The sequence below is a fragment of the Candida tropicalis genome (assembly GCF_000006335.3).
Source record: "Candida tropicalis MYA-3404 genomic scaffold supercont3.2, whole genome shotgun sequence".
NCBI lineage: Eukaryota > Fungi > Ascomycota > Pichiomycetes > Serinales > Debaryomycetaceae > Candida > Candida tropicalis.
In genome coordinates this window covers 1,193,078-1,208,802 of record NW_003020049.1, presented here as the reverse complement: position 1 = coordinate 1,208,802, position 15,725 = coordinate 1,193,078, and the positions used below count along the sequence as shown (strand labels likewise).

Here is a 15,725-nt window from a genome sequence, read left to right as displayed (position 1 = left end):
ATATATTTTCTAATTTCTTTTTTCTTTTTTTTTTATCTCTATTATTATTTTTTTATTACATATTTACTTAATACATATCATGTAAGAATACGTTTTATATAACATATGTTAACTAATATTTACTGCTTCTTCTATTTTAACTCTTTTCAATGGTGGCTCACCTTCCGGTGTTTGCTCTTTCTCTAATGTGTTTAAAAACAGTTCAATTTTTATTAAATTTTGATCATGCCATTTCAAATGACGTTGTAAATCATATTCACGAGCAAATGTTCTTTTACAATTTCCTTTTGGACAAGCAAATTTCCTAGTGGCTTCTTCAGATATAAGCTTTATAAGATCTTTACCATCATTCAATGAATTTGTCAATGATTTAATAGATCTTTGAGCCAACAATGAATCAGATCTAATATCACTTCGTCTATCATCATCGTCATCATCATCCGCCTCATTTATTTCTTCCACCTTTTCTTCTTCCTCTGTTTTATTCAAAGTATCTAACAGTTGAAGATTCCCCAATTGAGTCAAACTACTTAAATTTGATTTATTTTCCAAGATTTTTTCCAATTTCTTTAAATCATCTTCTTTTAATAAATCTTCAGGTACATTACCATCATGAAAATCATTATAATGTTGAATTAAATCATGTTTTTTAGAAAATTTCCCAACTTCACAATAATTACAATTCCAAAGTTTAATAACTTTAGATTCATCATGACTCAACATATGAGATTTTAAACCTTTTTTACCAACACAACCTTTACCACAAATTGTACACTTAATTTTAGGATGTTCTTGTTTAACATGAAATTGTAAAGCAGACCAATTCTTGAAATTTTTAAAACATCCAGGATTATCACATTGATATGCTGGAGAAGCACCATGATGTTTCAAGTTATGTTGTTGCAATTTTGAAGGTCTTGGGAAAGTTTTATTACATTCAGAACATGTTAAGGAAGATTTTTCATGAGTAGTTAAAATATGATGTCTTAATGATTGATGTTTATAAAATGCTTCATTACAATTATCATAAGTACATTTGAATGATTTTGTATGAGTTATTTCATGTCTTTTTAAATGTTGTTTGGTATTCACCCCTTTGCCACAGATGGAACAATGGTATGGCTTATCATCTGAATGAGAAACAATATGAGCTTCTAAATGGGATTTTCTTAAAAATGATTTATCACAATTCTCTATAGTACATTTAAAGGGTCTATCATTGCTATGTGATCGCAGGTGTTGTTCCAACAATGATGGTCTATTGTAGGCTTTTCCACAATTTTCAAATGTGCACATATACTTCTTTGGACGCGATGATGACGTTGTAGATGTTAATGAAGAAACTGATCTGGCATCGTCTTCTTGAGGTTCATGTATTTCCTGAGACATTATTATTATTATTATTATTATTATTTTTTCAAAATTTGTTAGCAAGACTGTAAAATACTAGAATAATCGGAGTTTCTAAATGAGATAATACCAGATGAGTATTATTTACTCCATCTATTTTTTTTTTATTTGTTTGGTGTCGTACGAATAAACTTGGAATATTTACACAAAGACGGGTTGGAAAAAAAAAACAAATCTTGCACCGTGATTGTGTAAGTCACGTGATATCAGCGTGCGATCACCACAGACTTACATGTCTTATTATTCTTTTTATTTTTAGTCAAATGATGCAATATGAAAGGGAAGAAGCAAAATCTCGCAGGTACAACGGTTGTAAAATTGAGCATAATTTTATTGATTTTTTTTTGCCACCATAATATACCTTTACAAGTTTTTATAGTGTAGCTTTATCCGGAGATCACGTTTTTTTTCGGTTGTAATTTATTTTATTGGCAATCAGATACTGCTTGAGCTTAATCTTAATCCTGGAGACAGCTTGTGCGAGCGAGCGAGCGAGAGAGAGAGAGAGAGAGAAACCGGAAGTTCCAGAATTGAATGCATCAGATTTTTTTGATCATTATTGGTTTTGTGTTTAATTAACAAAGAGAAGGGGAAAAAAACAAAAAGAATTCGGAAAATGTTCTTAAAACTTTCAATTGTTTAATTTAATCATACTTTGCAACACACAGAGAGTAACTTTTATTTATTACCTATTGCAGAATAACCAATTGCAAAGATCGTCGGTTAGTGTACATTGTTGCATACAAAACCTCTTGAATATTTGATTCTCTGGCCAATACTGGTGAATCTAAACGAATAGTGTGTTTCCACGGAGAAAGGAGGCCATAGAGAAACAACAAGTTTGCTGATTGAACATCTCTCTTTGCCAGTCAGTCACACCTCCAAGAAAATAAATTAAACAACAGGTCAAAGATGAAAAGTGAGAACAAAGTAAGAAAATTATACTCTCAATTGTTGAGTTATACGTGGGTCGTAGAATTGGTTGTAATAAGTGGAGTGCTGACAGGGTACAATTTCTTCAGATCCTTTGTGTTCAATACCAACTGTTAATTTCAATTATTCACAACAGAGTCAGACCAATTGTTTCCTTAAAGCTCCTTCTCGAAAATGCCTACCATAATCTTCTGATTATGTCATCCAATTTTCAATTTTTTGAGTTTGGAGTCATTCCATCAAGTTGCAATACAAAGAAGAAAAGAAAGAAAAAAAAATATGAGAGGGAAAATAGAGAGAGAATAGGAAGAAAAAAAAAAAAAAAAGAAAGTTTAACAAAACCAGAAATTTCCTTTGCCTCGTTCAATTTTCACCATCACCACCACCACCAACACTAACTACTTTTTTTTTTTCCTCCCTAACGGAATCAATTTTTTTTTAAACCACATTCTTTCTAATTACAGCATTTTCGTATTCTAAGTTTGGTTGATATCACAGTTAATCAACTACAATAATCAACAACCATTACTATTTAAACACTTTCATCTTCATTATCTCCCCCCACGAAAATAATAATTGATAGAAAGAAAAAATGGGTATCAATAATCCAATTCCTAGAAGTTTGAAAAGCGAATCCAAGAAAGCTGCTAAAATTTTATCATCTTTTATCAAACCAAACCAAATTGCAGGTCCAGAACAAGTTATCCCTCCAAGAATTTTAAAGAATGCTAAAGGGTTAGCTATCATTACTGTTTTCAAAGCAGGGTTTTTATTCTCTGGTAGAGCAGGTTCCGGGGTTATTGTTGCTCGTTTACCAGATGGTTCTTGGTCAGCCCCTTCAGCAATTGTCACTGCTGGTGCAGGTGTCGGGGGTCAAATTGGTGCCGAATTAACCGATTTTGTTTTTGTTTTAAATACCAAATCTGCCGTGGACACTTTTGCTCAATTGGGTTCTGTTACCTTGGGTACTAATGTTTCTGTTGCTGCTGGTCCTTTGGGTAGAAGTGCCGAAGCTGCAGGTACTGCGACTGTTGGTAGCGTTTCAGCTGTTTTTGCATATTCTAAAACCAAGGGTTTATTTGCTGGTGTTTCTTTAGAAGGTTCTGCAATTATGGAAAGAAGAGAAGCCAACAGAAAATTCTATGGTAATAACTGTAAAGCAAGAAACATTTTAGCTGGTCAGGTTGATATACCACCAGCATGTGAATCATTGATGAGAGTTTTGGATTCAAGAGTCTTTAGCAACAGATTGCCATACGATGACGATGATTTCTATAATGATAGTTACTATGATGATATTCCAGATGACTTTTCCGATTCAACATCAGAATATGGCTCACGTAGAAGTCGTCGCGGAACTGTCTCTTCATCAAGAAGAAGAGGAGCAAGAAGAGATTCAGATGATTACTATTCCGATGAAGATGACTATTCGGATGATGATGATTACATGGCATCCACCAGAGCAAGAAGGTCGTCTACAAGAGGTACATCGACAGGTGGAAGTTCTAGACGACAAGCATCTTCATCCACTTGGGAAGATGATGTTTATGATAATTATAATGGCAATAGCCCTAATAATAGAAATAGATCAAGAGGTAATAGTGATGTGGATAGATTGGGTACAAGATTAGGTAACTCAAGAATATCGCCAAGAAGAGCAGATTCAGGTGCTCCATCAAGACCACCTGTTGCTTCCAAGCCTAATTTTGGAGGAGCTCCAAAGACAAATGCTACACAGGCTATAGCTTTATATACATTCAAAGGAGAACAAAATGGGGACTTACCATTCAAGAAAGGAGATGTTATTGATATTCTTAAAAGGACAGAGACTGTTGATGACTGGTGGACCGGTAGAAACAATGGGGTTACTGGTATTTTCCCAGCAAATTATGTTGAATTGATTTAGAATGAATGAATGTGAATTGAGGTAATCCTTGTTATTCTTTTCCCCCTACTGTATTGTTATATTCTAATTTTTTTTTTTTCCTTCTCCTTTTCTTTCATTTTAATTTTATATATATATATATATACTATAGTATTAGCTATTAATAAGTGTGCTCATTGCATCATTTAAAAGATAATTGTGTTGTAAAAGATATTTAATTGACTTTTTGAAATTTCGTATTTTTGGAATTAGATCTGAATAATTCAGAAATCTTGAATATTGTAGATATATGACATGAAACTTGGTAGTTTTACAAGTAGGTGCGAAATTATAAGATACTAGATTTCCAATATTTTTAAAGAATTGAATCAATTGGATACGATGGATTTTAGTTGGGATACCTAAAACAGTTATTATGATTCTTGGATATTTTAATGGGACAAATTTTGTTAATTGTAAATTCATTTCAGCAAATATTTTAATTAAATTATAGTTATGTACCAGATATAACCATTCTCCATTGGATACAACCATTTGAATTCCAAAAATTGGTGCAATTAACTTCAACATTGAATAATGAAATGATGGATATTTGGAATGAATTAATATTGCTGATTGGTCTAATTCTTGATAATAATCAATATATGAATTGATATCTTTATATAGTTGATTCAATAAATATTGACCATTTTCTAAACGAACATATATTAATAAATAAACCTTGTATTGTGGTAAAAGTTCAAGATTCCATAAACATGATTTATATTTAGGTGATTGAAAAATATCATAAATTGGTATAGTTGTATGGATGGTTTTTGTGATTGGTTGTAGAAATTGGTTGCAAGATTTAATTTTATCAATATTTTGTGAACCACTGTTGTTGTTGTTGTTGGTATTATTATTTGAAATCACGAATGCAGATTTATCTCTATTGAATCCAAAGAATGATTTGATTGATGCTGATTTGGATGATACTATCATCTCATTCTCTTTATGGGCCTTAGATTTAAACAATGACATCATTAGATAAATTAAGTTAAAATGACGATTGCAAAGTAATCTACATAGAAAAAAAAAAAACAAAAATAAAACAAAAACAAAAATATAAATCCTCCTAAAATAATTAACATTACAAATATATCACACCTGTATTAATATCATATATCTACTCAATTTTAAAAACTTCGTTAATGAAATGTCTAACTATAATCTTACCTTCATCAAAACTTGGATCTTCATGTCTGACTATTGCACCACGATGAGTTTCTTTGGTTTTTCTCATTATAACTGGAAACTTCTTCCATCCAAGAGTATTCAATTTCTTAACAATAAATGTTTGATCTTTACCTAATTTGATTGGTGGGAATGTTGTGGAATGAGAAACTTTATATCCCATAGCATCGTACATGTCTTCAACTAAAGTTTCTTGTTCATCTTCAACAATATGAGAAAAGCCCGCAAACATAGAAGGATGATGTTGATTGTCTCCATCATTACTCTCATCATGTTCATAAAGATGTAATAAGCTGTTTGATTTATTCTTGAAGAATTCCTTTACCCTTTTTCTATTTTTGATTCTTTGAATAAGTGACGAAATGACAAATGCTGGAAAGTAAACAAGTGCTGTACCAATCAATTTGATCCAATTTAATGTTTTCCAAAACCAAGTAAATCTTTGAGTTGGAGCCTTCACATTAGGATTTTTCTGATAATAGAGAGGTTTGGTAATATCAATCACATTTGGTTCGTATCCTTTGATATACTCACATTTGATATTATCAGGCTGTTTGTTATATTGAGAATTAACTTTATCATCGAGGGATATAAAAGATGTATACCAAGAGCATCTTTTATCATTAACCACATTAGAATAAAGAGTCCTGTATTTGAATTTTAATAAAGTTTTAAAAAAAATCGAACGTGGATCTGCCATCCAAACCAACAAAGGTTTATTAAATTCCCCAACTTTATCTCGAAGGAAAAATTGTGCACCAGTATTTGCTAAAAGGAATGGTGCTACGCTGTTGTAAACTCTGACAGATAAATTATTGGATTGTGGAAGCAGAATACCAACATGAGGTGAACAAAATGTGGTGATGTTAATTGGTTCAATATTATCAAAATATCCTTTACTGCTGAGATATCCAATACAGTATCTAGAAATCAATCCACCTAAAGAATACCCAACAATAGAAAATTTTGTAACTTTATCAGTTCCATTTTGTTCAATCAAATTTGTTTGTTCCCAAACTTCATCAGATATTCTTTTACCATTAACATCAATTCCATCGTATGTTAAATAACCTTGATGAGAGCCTGTTTTATGAGTGTAGATCTTGGTTCCATCCTTGGGGTCTATATTCTCTTTAATTTGCTTTTCAATGTAAGCCAAATGAGTTGAGTTACCCCAAACACCATGAACTAATATAACTAAATGATAATCGACCATAGTATGAATGTCAGCAAATAATAGGGGTATTTGAAGGCAATAATGTGAGCTATAATATAGTATATATATATATAAAAAAACAATTAATTTAAAAGTAATAATCCCTTTTGACTTTTCCTTCTGGTTTTATCTATTTATGGTTAGTAGATTTTCTCTTTTTTTTATTTTTTTAATTTTTTAATTCTAGATTTTTAGCCTTTTGCATCTGTTTTTATAAGGGGAGACGGAGGGGGACGGTGGCAGAGTCGCAATCGAGACGACGGGTAATTTTGACCCACAAAGACCCAAAAATAATTAAAAGTGAGACCCAAAATCAAAAATTACAGTTTTCATATGATAAACATTAAATCCGACAAATGGGGAGCAACACACACACACACACACACGCCTAATGCCTGTCACATGCACGTGATAAAAAATCGTTCTACTATATACATGAATTGTGTGTATTCTATCTATTTACCAATACAGTTTTGTAAAATAACACCTGTTGCTACACCTACATTCAAAGAATCAACAATTACATCATCAGATCTATATTTTGGAATACCAACAAGATAATCAGATCTTAATTTGACATTAGTTCTGACACCTTCACCTTCACTACCAATAACCAACATGACAGGTGATTTTCTTAATATAATTTGTAAATCTTCCAAATCAATAAATTTACTGGCTAATTGACTTATTGTTTTTGGATGTTTATCTGCCAATTCATCATTGCTTACTTCATCTGGTTTACCACTAGTACTGATGACATGCCATCCGTTTTTACGAACAGAATCAATAAATTTCAAACTTGATTCAGTTTGATAAAGGTCAATTAAATCTAAAGCACCTGCTGATGCCTTGAATGCAATTGGACCCAATTTTGCAGTTGAATGGTCTGGTAAAATAACACCATCAATACCAAAGAAAAATGCAGATCTTAAAACAGATCCCATGTTTTGTGGATCAGTAACTTCATCCAAATATAACATTAATGGATACAACTCTTCAGTTTCATCTTTTTTAGCGTCACGCAATACCAGTTTGGATTCTTCAGATATAGTTCCATCTTCAGAATTTTCAATTGTCAAGGTATACTTTCCATCTTCTGCTCTTCCCAATTCTTTAAGATAAGGAACATCAAGCTTTCTAGTTTTCAATACAACACCATTATGAACACCATTCTTACATAGCACATTCAAGGCATGTTTATCTCTAACCATTCTTGGAAGTATACCGAACTTATTCTCAGCTAATTTTGTAATCTCAGGATCAACATTATTATATGTATATAATTCAAGGACTCGACGTTTTCCTGCAGTCAACGCAGCCTTAACAGCATGAGTACCAAAAATGTAATCAAAGAAAGTGTCATTTCTTTCAAGCAATCCAGCACTTCCTGAAGATGGTGAACTTTTTTTAGACATCCTAGCCATTTGTCTTGCGTTTTCCCTCTCCTCTCTTTCTTTATCTCGAAGTGCCTTTTCATGAGCAATCCTCATCTCTCTATGTCTTCTTTGTCTAGCTACTTTTTCATCTAAAGCTTTTCTCTGTTCTGGAGTAATATTACCATACTTTCTCATGAAAAATTCGTCTTTAGAAAGGTTTTTCTTCTCCCATGGTTTTAATTGCTTTTTGGACTGAGGCAAGTTTTTTGAAAATGATTTAGCAGTTCCTTTTGGGTTTGCATGATGTGGTTTAAACACCGGATTCAAATCTGCTGATTTTAAAATCACTGAAACTATTGAAAAAGATCTCTTCAGACTAATCATGATAGTATTGTATTAGATTATAATTGTTTCAATTAGTTTCAGTTAGAAAAATTTTCAAGTACTATTATCATTATTTTTTTTTTTTTTCGGTCCAAACCTCGCGATGCAGTTGATAAATTATTGTACCATTAATGTTATCTATACACACGAACTTAATATAAAACACCTTTAGTACTTGGAACATCATCTTTACCAGTTTTAGAAATAGCCTCTTTAATAGCAATTGCCAAAGCTTTAAACGCACTTTCAGCTCTGTGGTGATCATTAAATCCTCTTAAGCAATCAACATGAATAGTTATGTGTGCGGAACCAGCAAAACTTTCCAAAACGTGCGGAATCATTTCAGTTGATAAATCACCAATTTTTTCTCTTTTTAATCCCAACTCAATAACAGCAAATGGTCTGTTTGACAAATCCACTACGGCTCTACTTAATGCTTCATCCAATGGAGCAAACCCACTTCCAAATCTTTTGACACCTTTTATTTGTCCTAATGCTTCTTTAAATGCCATACCCAAACTAATCCCCACATCTTCAGCAGTATGATGGTCATCAATATGTAAATCTCCAATACATTCAACAATTAACGACCAACCTGAGTGTTTGGCCAAAGCATGAATCATATGATCAAGGAATCCAATACCTGTTTGAACATTAATATATTGACCTCCAGAAACTTGTTTAGCATGTTCTTCTTCTACTGATTTGTTTGGGAAAATTGATTCTTTCAACTCAAGTTTACCACCATCCAAGTTAATGGCAATTTGAATCTTGGTTTCATTGGTTATTCTATTAATTAATGCTTGTCTTGACATTGTAAATGGTTTGTAATGAATGTAAAATGACTGGCTGAAAAAAAAAAATAAAAGGAAAGAAAGAGAATAAGAAAAGTGAAAAAAAAAAGAAAAGTAAAATTATATAAATCACCTCGATATCTGAGTCACAACTCGCACGGTGCGATTCAGGAATTCGTGCCAGATTTGTAGATCCGAGTCCGCGGTTTTCCATTTTCTTCTGTTGCGTCGAATATTGTAAACATCCAGGACGCACAACACAGAACGCAGAACGAAGGCGAGAAAAGAAGACAATAGTATGAAACCAAAAAAAAAAAAAATCAAAAACTAACAACAAAAACTAACAACAACCAAACCACAAGACCCACTTCATCGACTAGGTCAACTTTCAATGTACACATATATGGAATATCTACAGAAATGCTTTTACAAATCCACAAATTGGAATGAAGATAATATTTTCTCCAACATAACAGCCACTTCTCAAGCTATACTAGAATTTCCTATACCAAATGGGTTTAAAATCGATTCGTCTTCAAAAACAACAGATTATCTGGCATCTTCTTTTACTTTATCAAATAATCACCAAATAAATGGATCCTTAGCTTATTTGTACTCATCAGTTCCATTGAAAAATACAATGGGAACAAAAGATGTTTCGTTACAGGATGCCATTGCTGGGTTTAGAATTATAGAACCTATGGTTAGACTTCAACCTAAATTCAACAATAAAGCACCACATAGTAAGAGTTCTTTACTTTATGGAAGAATGTATTTCCCAGGATCTGCATTAGAGGCAATGATAATTAAGCGAATTAGTGAGAACACACAATTGTTAATCAAATGTGTCAATAACCCACATCTACTGAAAAATGGAACCATGATTGTTTACCTTCAAAATAATACTGCGAAATACCTGAGAGAATTCATCTACTCCACAAATGAATCATTAATTGGATTAAGATGTTTATACAATTTAGGAACTCCTACTTCATCTTCAACTGTATCTAGTTTCAATCCAAGAACTATTCCTAAATTTGATAATTCAGTGGTATCAATCGGTACGGAGTTGTGGTTTGCCACAAGATCAATGAGTCCAGGGTTATCTGGTGCATTGAGATATTCTACAAGATCCACATCAACAGGGAAACCGTTGACCATGACTTTGGCAATTAACCCAATCTTGGGGCATATTTCTTCCACATATACAGTTAAAACTTCAGTTGCATCCACATTTTGTTCCAGGTATGATTTTAATGTCTTTTCATATGCAAGTAACTTATCCCTTGGGTTTGAATTATACAGTTATGCCAATAAGAAGAGGTCAGATTTCTACAATCACGAAATATATTCATCAAGTGAAGAAAATAAATATTTGAAACAACACCCTGAATTACAAAAACATCATAGAGTACCAATAAGGGCATATAAACATCATGACAATAGAACAATCATCAATCCTATACACAACTTAGATAATGTGTACCATATAAACCCAACTTTACTTTCAACCACTAGTGGATCGGGTCATACAAGTGAAACTGTAACAACTGCATTCCAGAATTTGGTTAATGAGAGTGATTTTTCAAGTGTTTTGAAATTCTCGACCAGTTTAAATGACAAAGTTGTTAAAATACTATGGGAAGGTAGACTTCGAGATTTTTTAGTTAGCACAGGAGTTAAACTATCGTTGAATCCTGTTACCAACACTCCAGAATTTAATAAATTAGGTATATCATTTTCATACGCTTTATAGAATAATCATAATTGTAAGTAGTGTAAAACACAATATTCTTGTACACACGACTTTTTTTTTTTTTTCCAATTCTCACTCCTTCAATAAGAGGAAATGAAAAAAAAAATTCTTCAAGTTAAATTATTGAACATCCAAAGGAAAACAAACCAATCAACTGTCAAAACATGTCTGGTAGTGGGAATGAATTATTTAATTTGGTGAAAAACTCCAGATTATCACAAGTGGCCCAACCACTTCTGAAAAACATGCGTGCTAAATCAAATATCCCAACACATCAAGTCATCTTTACACCAAAATCAAGTGCAGCAAGATCAAATTATGGTTTGAAAACAACTTTACCAAATAAGATTGGATCATCTTATATTTCATTTAATGATATTGATAATCGTCAAAGTATGCCTGATGTTGAAAAAAATTCCGGTTTTTATTATAAACAATTGATGTTTAAAGAATTGGGATTACCTGTTAAAACTCATTATACTGGTAAAAATCCATTATTTCCAGATGAATTAAATAAATCAGATAGACCAATGAGAGATGGTAGTTTAGCTAATACTTTAAATTTACCAACTAAAGTTCAAGTTTCTGAAATTGTTAAAATTTTGAAAAAGAATCCAGAAATTTATGATCAATTTAATAAATTTTTAATTAAAAATCATCCAAAGATTTTATTAACAACTGTTTCAAATCAAGAAATTATTGAAATTTTAAAAGAATTTTTATTAAGTTCTCCTGAAGTTGTTAAAAAAAGATTAAGTTTGACTACTCAACATAAAATTAACCCTAAATTTGAACAACGTCAAATTCAAGGTACTGGTGGTTTTTCATATAATCAAAAGGGTAGATTAAGAAATACTCCAAATGGTATTCAATATGGTACTGTTGTTCCAGGTAGAATTATTGATAATAAAGAAGCTGCAATTGCTGGGTTTGTTTCTAGTGTTACTGATCGTTCTATTGCTTTACAAACAAACTATGCTAAAAATTATCCAGGTAAACATCATAGACAATTTACTGTTCCTTTCAAGATTAGCGAAGCTGAATTGTCTGAAGATGGTTCTGTTAGATTGTTTGCTGAAGGTATCAAGAGTGGTAAATGGATGGAAACTAATGATAGATTTACTCCTTCAAGAACTAACTTTGCTGGTTCTTCAGAAAGAAATAAAGCTGATGGTCAAAGTTTGGAAAGTTTATTAAACTTGATTCTTCCTACCAAATAGATAGTTTTAAGAAAAAAAAATAACTCCTTGTATATATACATTATTATTATTATTATTATCACTATTAGTACAACTATTTTTTTTTGTTTCTATATATATTCATTAATTAGCATCAATAGTAACTACTTCATCTAGCTCTTCCTTAGTCTCTGTTTCAACAACGTCATGTGTAGTAGAATCATTAGTTTCTTGATGTTGTTCCATATGAACGTCTTCTACTTCATTTTCCTTTGAATTGTCGTCATTTTCGTCTTCATTTATAGCTTGCTCATCCTTTTCATTTACAGCTTCTTCCGAAGGTTCAATCCCGTCCTTGTTATTCTCCGTATAATTTTCTCCATCGTTCTTATTTTCTTCATCGTTCTTATTTTCTTCATCGTTCTTATTTTCTTCATCGTTCTTATTTTCTTCACCGTTCTTATTTTCTTCAGCATCATCAGTTTTGACCTTCTTGGTATCAGTTTCATCTTTTGGTTCTTCCTTGAGTTTCCTCTTCTTTGGATATTTCTTAGGTTCAGGAGGTTTCTCATGTTGCGATGTAGGAACACCAGTCATTTTCTTTTCTTCTTGGTTTAATTGAACTCTTATATCTTCAGCTAGTTCTTCATCCAATTTACCATCAACTTGATACCACAAATTAAATGAAGGAACTCTTGTACCAACAGCAAGGATATGTTTCATTTTTTCTTGAACTTCTTCCAATGGCTTAACACTATTTATAAACATAGGAACCAATTTACTTTGAATTCCATGGATCATACAAGACACAGTAGTATATCTATATTCTGGTTCAACTGGTGGTTCCAATGCTTTCGGTGTAGCTGGTTTTCTTGGTGGTGGCATCTTACGTTTTTTCTTGCCTCTTCTTCCCGGGCCTCTTCTTTTTGCAGGAACAGACTCTTGTTCTTCTGGCTCTTCAGTTGCTTCTTCATCTTCCACAGTTGTCCCATTACTATTTGATGTAGTTGTCGAATCAATATCTTCTTGTTTAATCTCAACAATATCAGAATCTTCACCAGGAGTATTTTCGCGACCATTCGGATTTTCCTCCTGCTTGACATAAGCAGCATCTTCAATTGCCTTTTTAGATTCATCTTCTTGTTTCTTCTTATCCTCTTCCTCAAGTCTTTTCTTTTCTTCTTCTTCCTTCTTTTTTTGCTCCTCTTCAGCCTTCTTTTTATTATATTCTTCAAGTTTTTTCTCATATTCGTCAATTTCCTTTTGATTATGTATCCAAATGAAACTCATCAAAATATCTTTATTATCAGAATTATCATTATCCTCTGCATTGATCATGGTTGAAGGAGGTAAAACTTCACAAATAGCATGTGTCGGCAATAAAAATCTTACATTTGGATTCTCAACAAATTCAAACAAAATGGTAGCATCTTTCAAGTATCGTTCTTGAAAAGCAGTCAATTTTTGATCCTTTGGAATCTGGATCTTTGGGGGTTTAGGTGGCTTTTCCTTCTTAATCTTTGGAGGCTTTTCTGGCTTCTCCTTTTTCACCTTGGGAGGCTTTTCTGGCTTTTCTTTCTTTACCTTTGGAGGTTTCGGAAGTTTTTCGGGTTTCTCCTTCTTTACCTTTGGAGGCTTTGGAGGCTTTTCAGGTTTTGGAGGTTTTTCCTTTTTAGGCTTTTTCTCCTTTGGAGGAGGTTTTGGTTTCTTTTCCTTTGGAATCTTTTCTTTAGGCGCCTTCTTCTTTCTTACAGGATTTTTCATATACTCTTTCCAAAATGTTTCATCATGTGGAGGAGGTCCCATTTCTCTTGCACGCTTGATATATCTTTGGAAAAGCTCAATTTCCTTCATTGATGCAAAACCCAGAGCCACTATTTTCATTAATTGGTTAAGAGGTTTATCTCTTTCTGCAATCAAATTCAAATTTCTAATCATTATTTGATTTTCCTCTGAGTTCAAATTAGTGGACGGAGAAGGTTCCTTTGAAGCTGGCTCTATTGGACGTTGTACCACTGAAGAAGAAGAACCTTCTTGCAAATCTCTTTCGGTTGTAAAAACATCATTAGTCGCCTGTTTTTGAATTTTTAGGATTTCGTTTTGAAATTTAGTCTCTTGTTTCGTATCTTCGGTCTTAATATTAGTTTTTTCACTTTTGGGTTCAGGAGTTTCAGAATTTTCATTGTCTAAATTCTTTCTGGATGATGTTTCGGAAGTTTTTTCACTTGATTCTTCAGAAGTCTGTTTCGATTCAGTTTCTGGACTGTTATCATTGATTTCCTGATCATTTTCGTCGTCATCACTGTTTGTTCGATCACTAGTCTTGGATTCATCATCTTCATTCCCTTTTTGTTTCAGCGCATCTTCATCCTTGTTGATTTCATCAACTACTTTGCTCTCTGGTTCTTGGTTCTCGCCCTTCTCCTTGTCGTTATCTACCTTATCATTTTCAACGTCTTCTTTCATTTCAGCATCCTCTTCGATTAGGCCGACTTTTTGTACTTCCGTAGTTTCTTCCTCTTTGCCCTCTTCCTTTTCAACTTCCTTTTCAACTTCCTTTTCTTCCTTTTCTTCCTTTTCAACTTCCTTTTCTTCCTTCTCTTCTTCTTCCTTCTCTTCTTCCTTCTCTTCTTCTTCCTTCTCTTCTTCCTTCTCTTCTTCCTTCTCTTCTTCCTTCTCTTCTTCCTTCTCTTCTTCCTTCTCTTCTTCCTTCTCTTCTTCCTTCTCTTCTTCGACCTTCTCTTCTTTCTGTTCATCTATTTTCTTTTCCTCTTGCTCTTCTTTTTCAACTTTACCAGCCACAACTTGTTTTTCTTCTCCTTTTAATTCAGATCCATCTGTTTTCTTATCTTCATTATCACCAGTTTTCAAAGAATCATCTTTCTTGTTGATATTTTCCAGCTCTTTATCCTTTTGAGCTTTCTTCTTTGAATTATCCTTTGCTTTTTCTTTCTCCAATTCCTTCTCTTTCATCTTCTCTTGCTTCAATTTCAATTTCTCTTCCTTCTCTTTTTCCCTTTGTCTATCACGTTCCAATTTTTCTTTTTCTCTTTGTATTTTAGCTTCTTGTCTTAATCTATCTCTTTCTTCTTTTTCTTTCAATCTCATCAATTTCTTTTCTTCTTTTTCCTTCTTTTTAATCTCTTTAATTTCATTTACATCCAGCCTTGAATCTTTTGCTATAAATATTCTAATTTCAAAAAAATGTGGACCAATACTTAATCCAGCATCACATAATTTAACCATTATATCTCTTGCACTAGTTTCATTATTAAGAATAGTTTCTCGATTTAAATAAACATCATTTTCCATTGATTTAGGTAATGGTTTATCTAATTCTAATAATTTTCTAACATATGAACTTTGTTTCACCCAATATAATCTAAACATTGGGACATTGTACAAGATAATTATTTCGTGATTTAATTAATGACATATATAAAACTCCACTATCTTTAATTGTTAATGGTTGCGCTAGTACTGATGTTGATACTGTAGAATATGAAACAGGTAATGATTGAGAAATATCAAATGGACGAACAATCGTCTTTGATAATTCT

At 32.4% G+C, this 15,725-nt stretch overlaps 9 protein-coding genes across 9 annotated transcripts; 3 read left to right on the top strand and 6 right to left on the bottom strand. All coding sequences in view use genetic code 12, as the record gives it.

Moving 5' to 3' along the window:
• Positions 1–108: 108 nt before the first annotated feature.
• Positions 109–1,389, bottom strand: PZF1 (Pzf1p; the record flags this gene model as incomplete). Its single annotated transcript, XM_002547279.1, has 1 exon — positions 109–1,389. The coding sequence occupies one exon, from the start codon at positions 1,387–1,389 to the stop codon at positions 109–111; it is 1,281 nt and encodes a 426-aa protein (XP_002547325.1).
• Positions 1,390–2,935: 1,546 nt separating this feature from the next.
• CTRG_01630 (uncharacterized protein) lies at positions 2,936–4,249 on the top strand (the record flags this gene model as incomplete). The annotated part of the gene is made up of 1 exon (XM_002547278.1): positions 2,936–4,249. The coding sequence occupies one exon, from the start codon at positions 2,936–2,938 to the stop codon at positions 4,247–4,249; it is 1,314 nt and encodes a 437-aa protein (XP_002547324.1).
• A 132-nt stretch (positions 4,250–4,381) lies between these two features.
• CTRG_01629 (uncharacterized protein) lies at positions 4,382–5,251 on the bottom strand (the record flags this gene model as incomplete). Its single annotated transcript, XM_002547277.1, has 1 exon — positions 4,382–5,251. One exon carries the CDS (start codon positions 5,249–5,251, stop codon positions 4,382–4,384), a length of 870 nt encoding a protein of 289 aa, XP_002547323.1.
• Positions 5,252–5,393: 142 nt separating this feature from the next.
• Positions 5,394–6,677, bottom strand: CTRG_01628 (uncharacterized protein; the record flags this gene model as incomplete). Its single annotated transcript, XM_002547276.1, has 1 exon — positions 5,394–6,677. The coding sequence occupies one exon, from the start codon at positions 6,675–6,677 to the stop codon at positions 5,394–5,396; it is 1,284 nt and encodes a 427-aa protein (XP_002547322.1).
• Positions 6,678–7,132: 455 nt separating this feature from the next.
• CTRG_01627 (uncharacterized protein) lies at positions 7,133–8,437 on the bottom strand (the record flags this gene model as incomplete). Its single annotated transcript, XM_002547275.1, has 1 exon — positions 7,133–8,437. The coding sequence occupies one exon, from the start codon at positions 8,435–8,437 to the stop codon at positions 7,133–7,135; it is 1,305 nt and encodes a 434-aa protein (XP_002547321.1).
• Positions 8,438–8,589: 152 nt separating this feature from the next.
• Positions 8,590–9,252, bottom strand: HIS3 (imidazoleglycerol-phosphate dehydratase; the record flags this gene model as incomplete). Its single annotated transcript, XM_002547274.1, has 1 exon — positions 8,590–9,252. The coding sequence occupies one exon, from the start codon at positions 9,250–9,252 to the stop codon at positions 8,590–8,592; it is 663 nt and encodes a 220-aa protein (XP_002547320.1).
• Positions 9,253–9,622: 370 nt separating this feature from the next.
• Positions 9,623–10,987, top strand: MDM10 (Mdm10p; the record flags this gene model as incomplete). The annotated part of the gene is made up of 1 exon (XM_002547273.1): positions 9,623–10,987. The coding sequence occupies one exon, from the start codon at positions 9,623–9,625 to the stop codon at positions 10,985–10,987; it is 1,365 nt and encodes a 454-aa protein (XP_002547319.1).
• A 164-nt stretch (positions 10,988–11,151) lies between these two features.
• On the top strand, positions 11,152–12,207 carry CTRG_01624 (mitochondrial 37S ribosomal protein bS1m; the record flags this gene model as incomplete). The annotated part of the gene is made up of 1 exon (XM_002547272.1): positions 11,152–12,207. One exon carries the CDS (start codon positions 11,152–11,154, stop codon positions 12,205–12,207), a length of 1,056 nt encoding a protein of 351 aa, XP_002547318.1.
• A 102-nt stretch (positions 12,208–12,309) lies between these two features.
• On the bottom strand, positions 12,310–15,555 carry CTRG_01623 (uncharacterized protein; the record flags this gene model as incomplete). Its single annotated transcript, XM_002547271.1, has 1 exon — positions 12,310–15,555. The coding sequence occupies one exon, from the start codon at positions 15,553–15,555 to the stop codon at positions 12,310–12,312; it is 3,246 nt and encodes a 1,081-aa protein (XP_002547317.1).
• Positions 15,556–15,725: the final 170 nt, after the last annotated feature.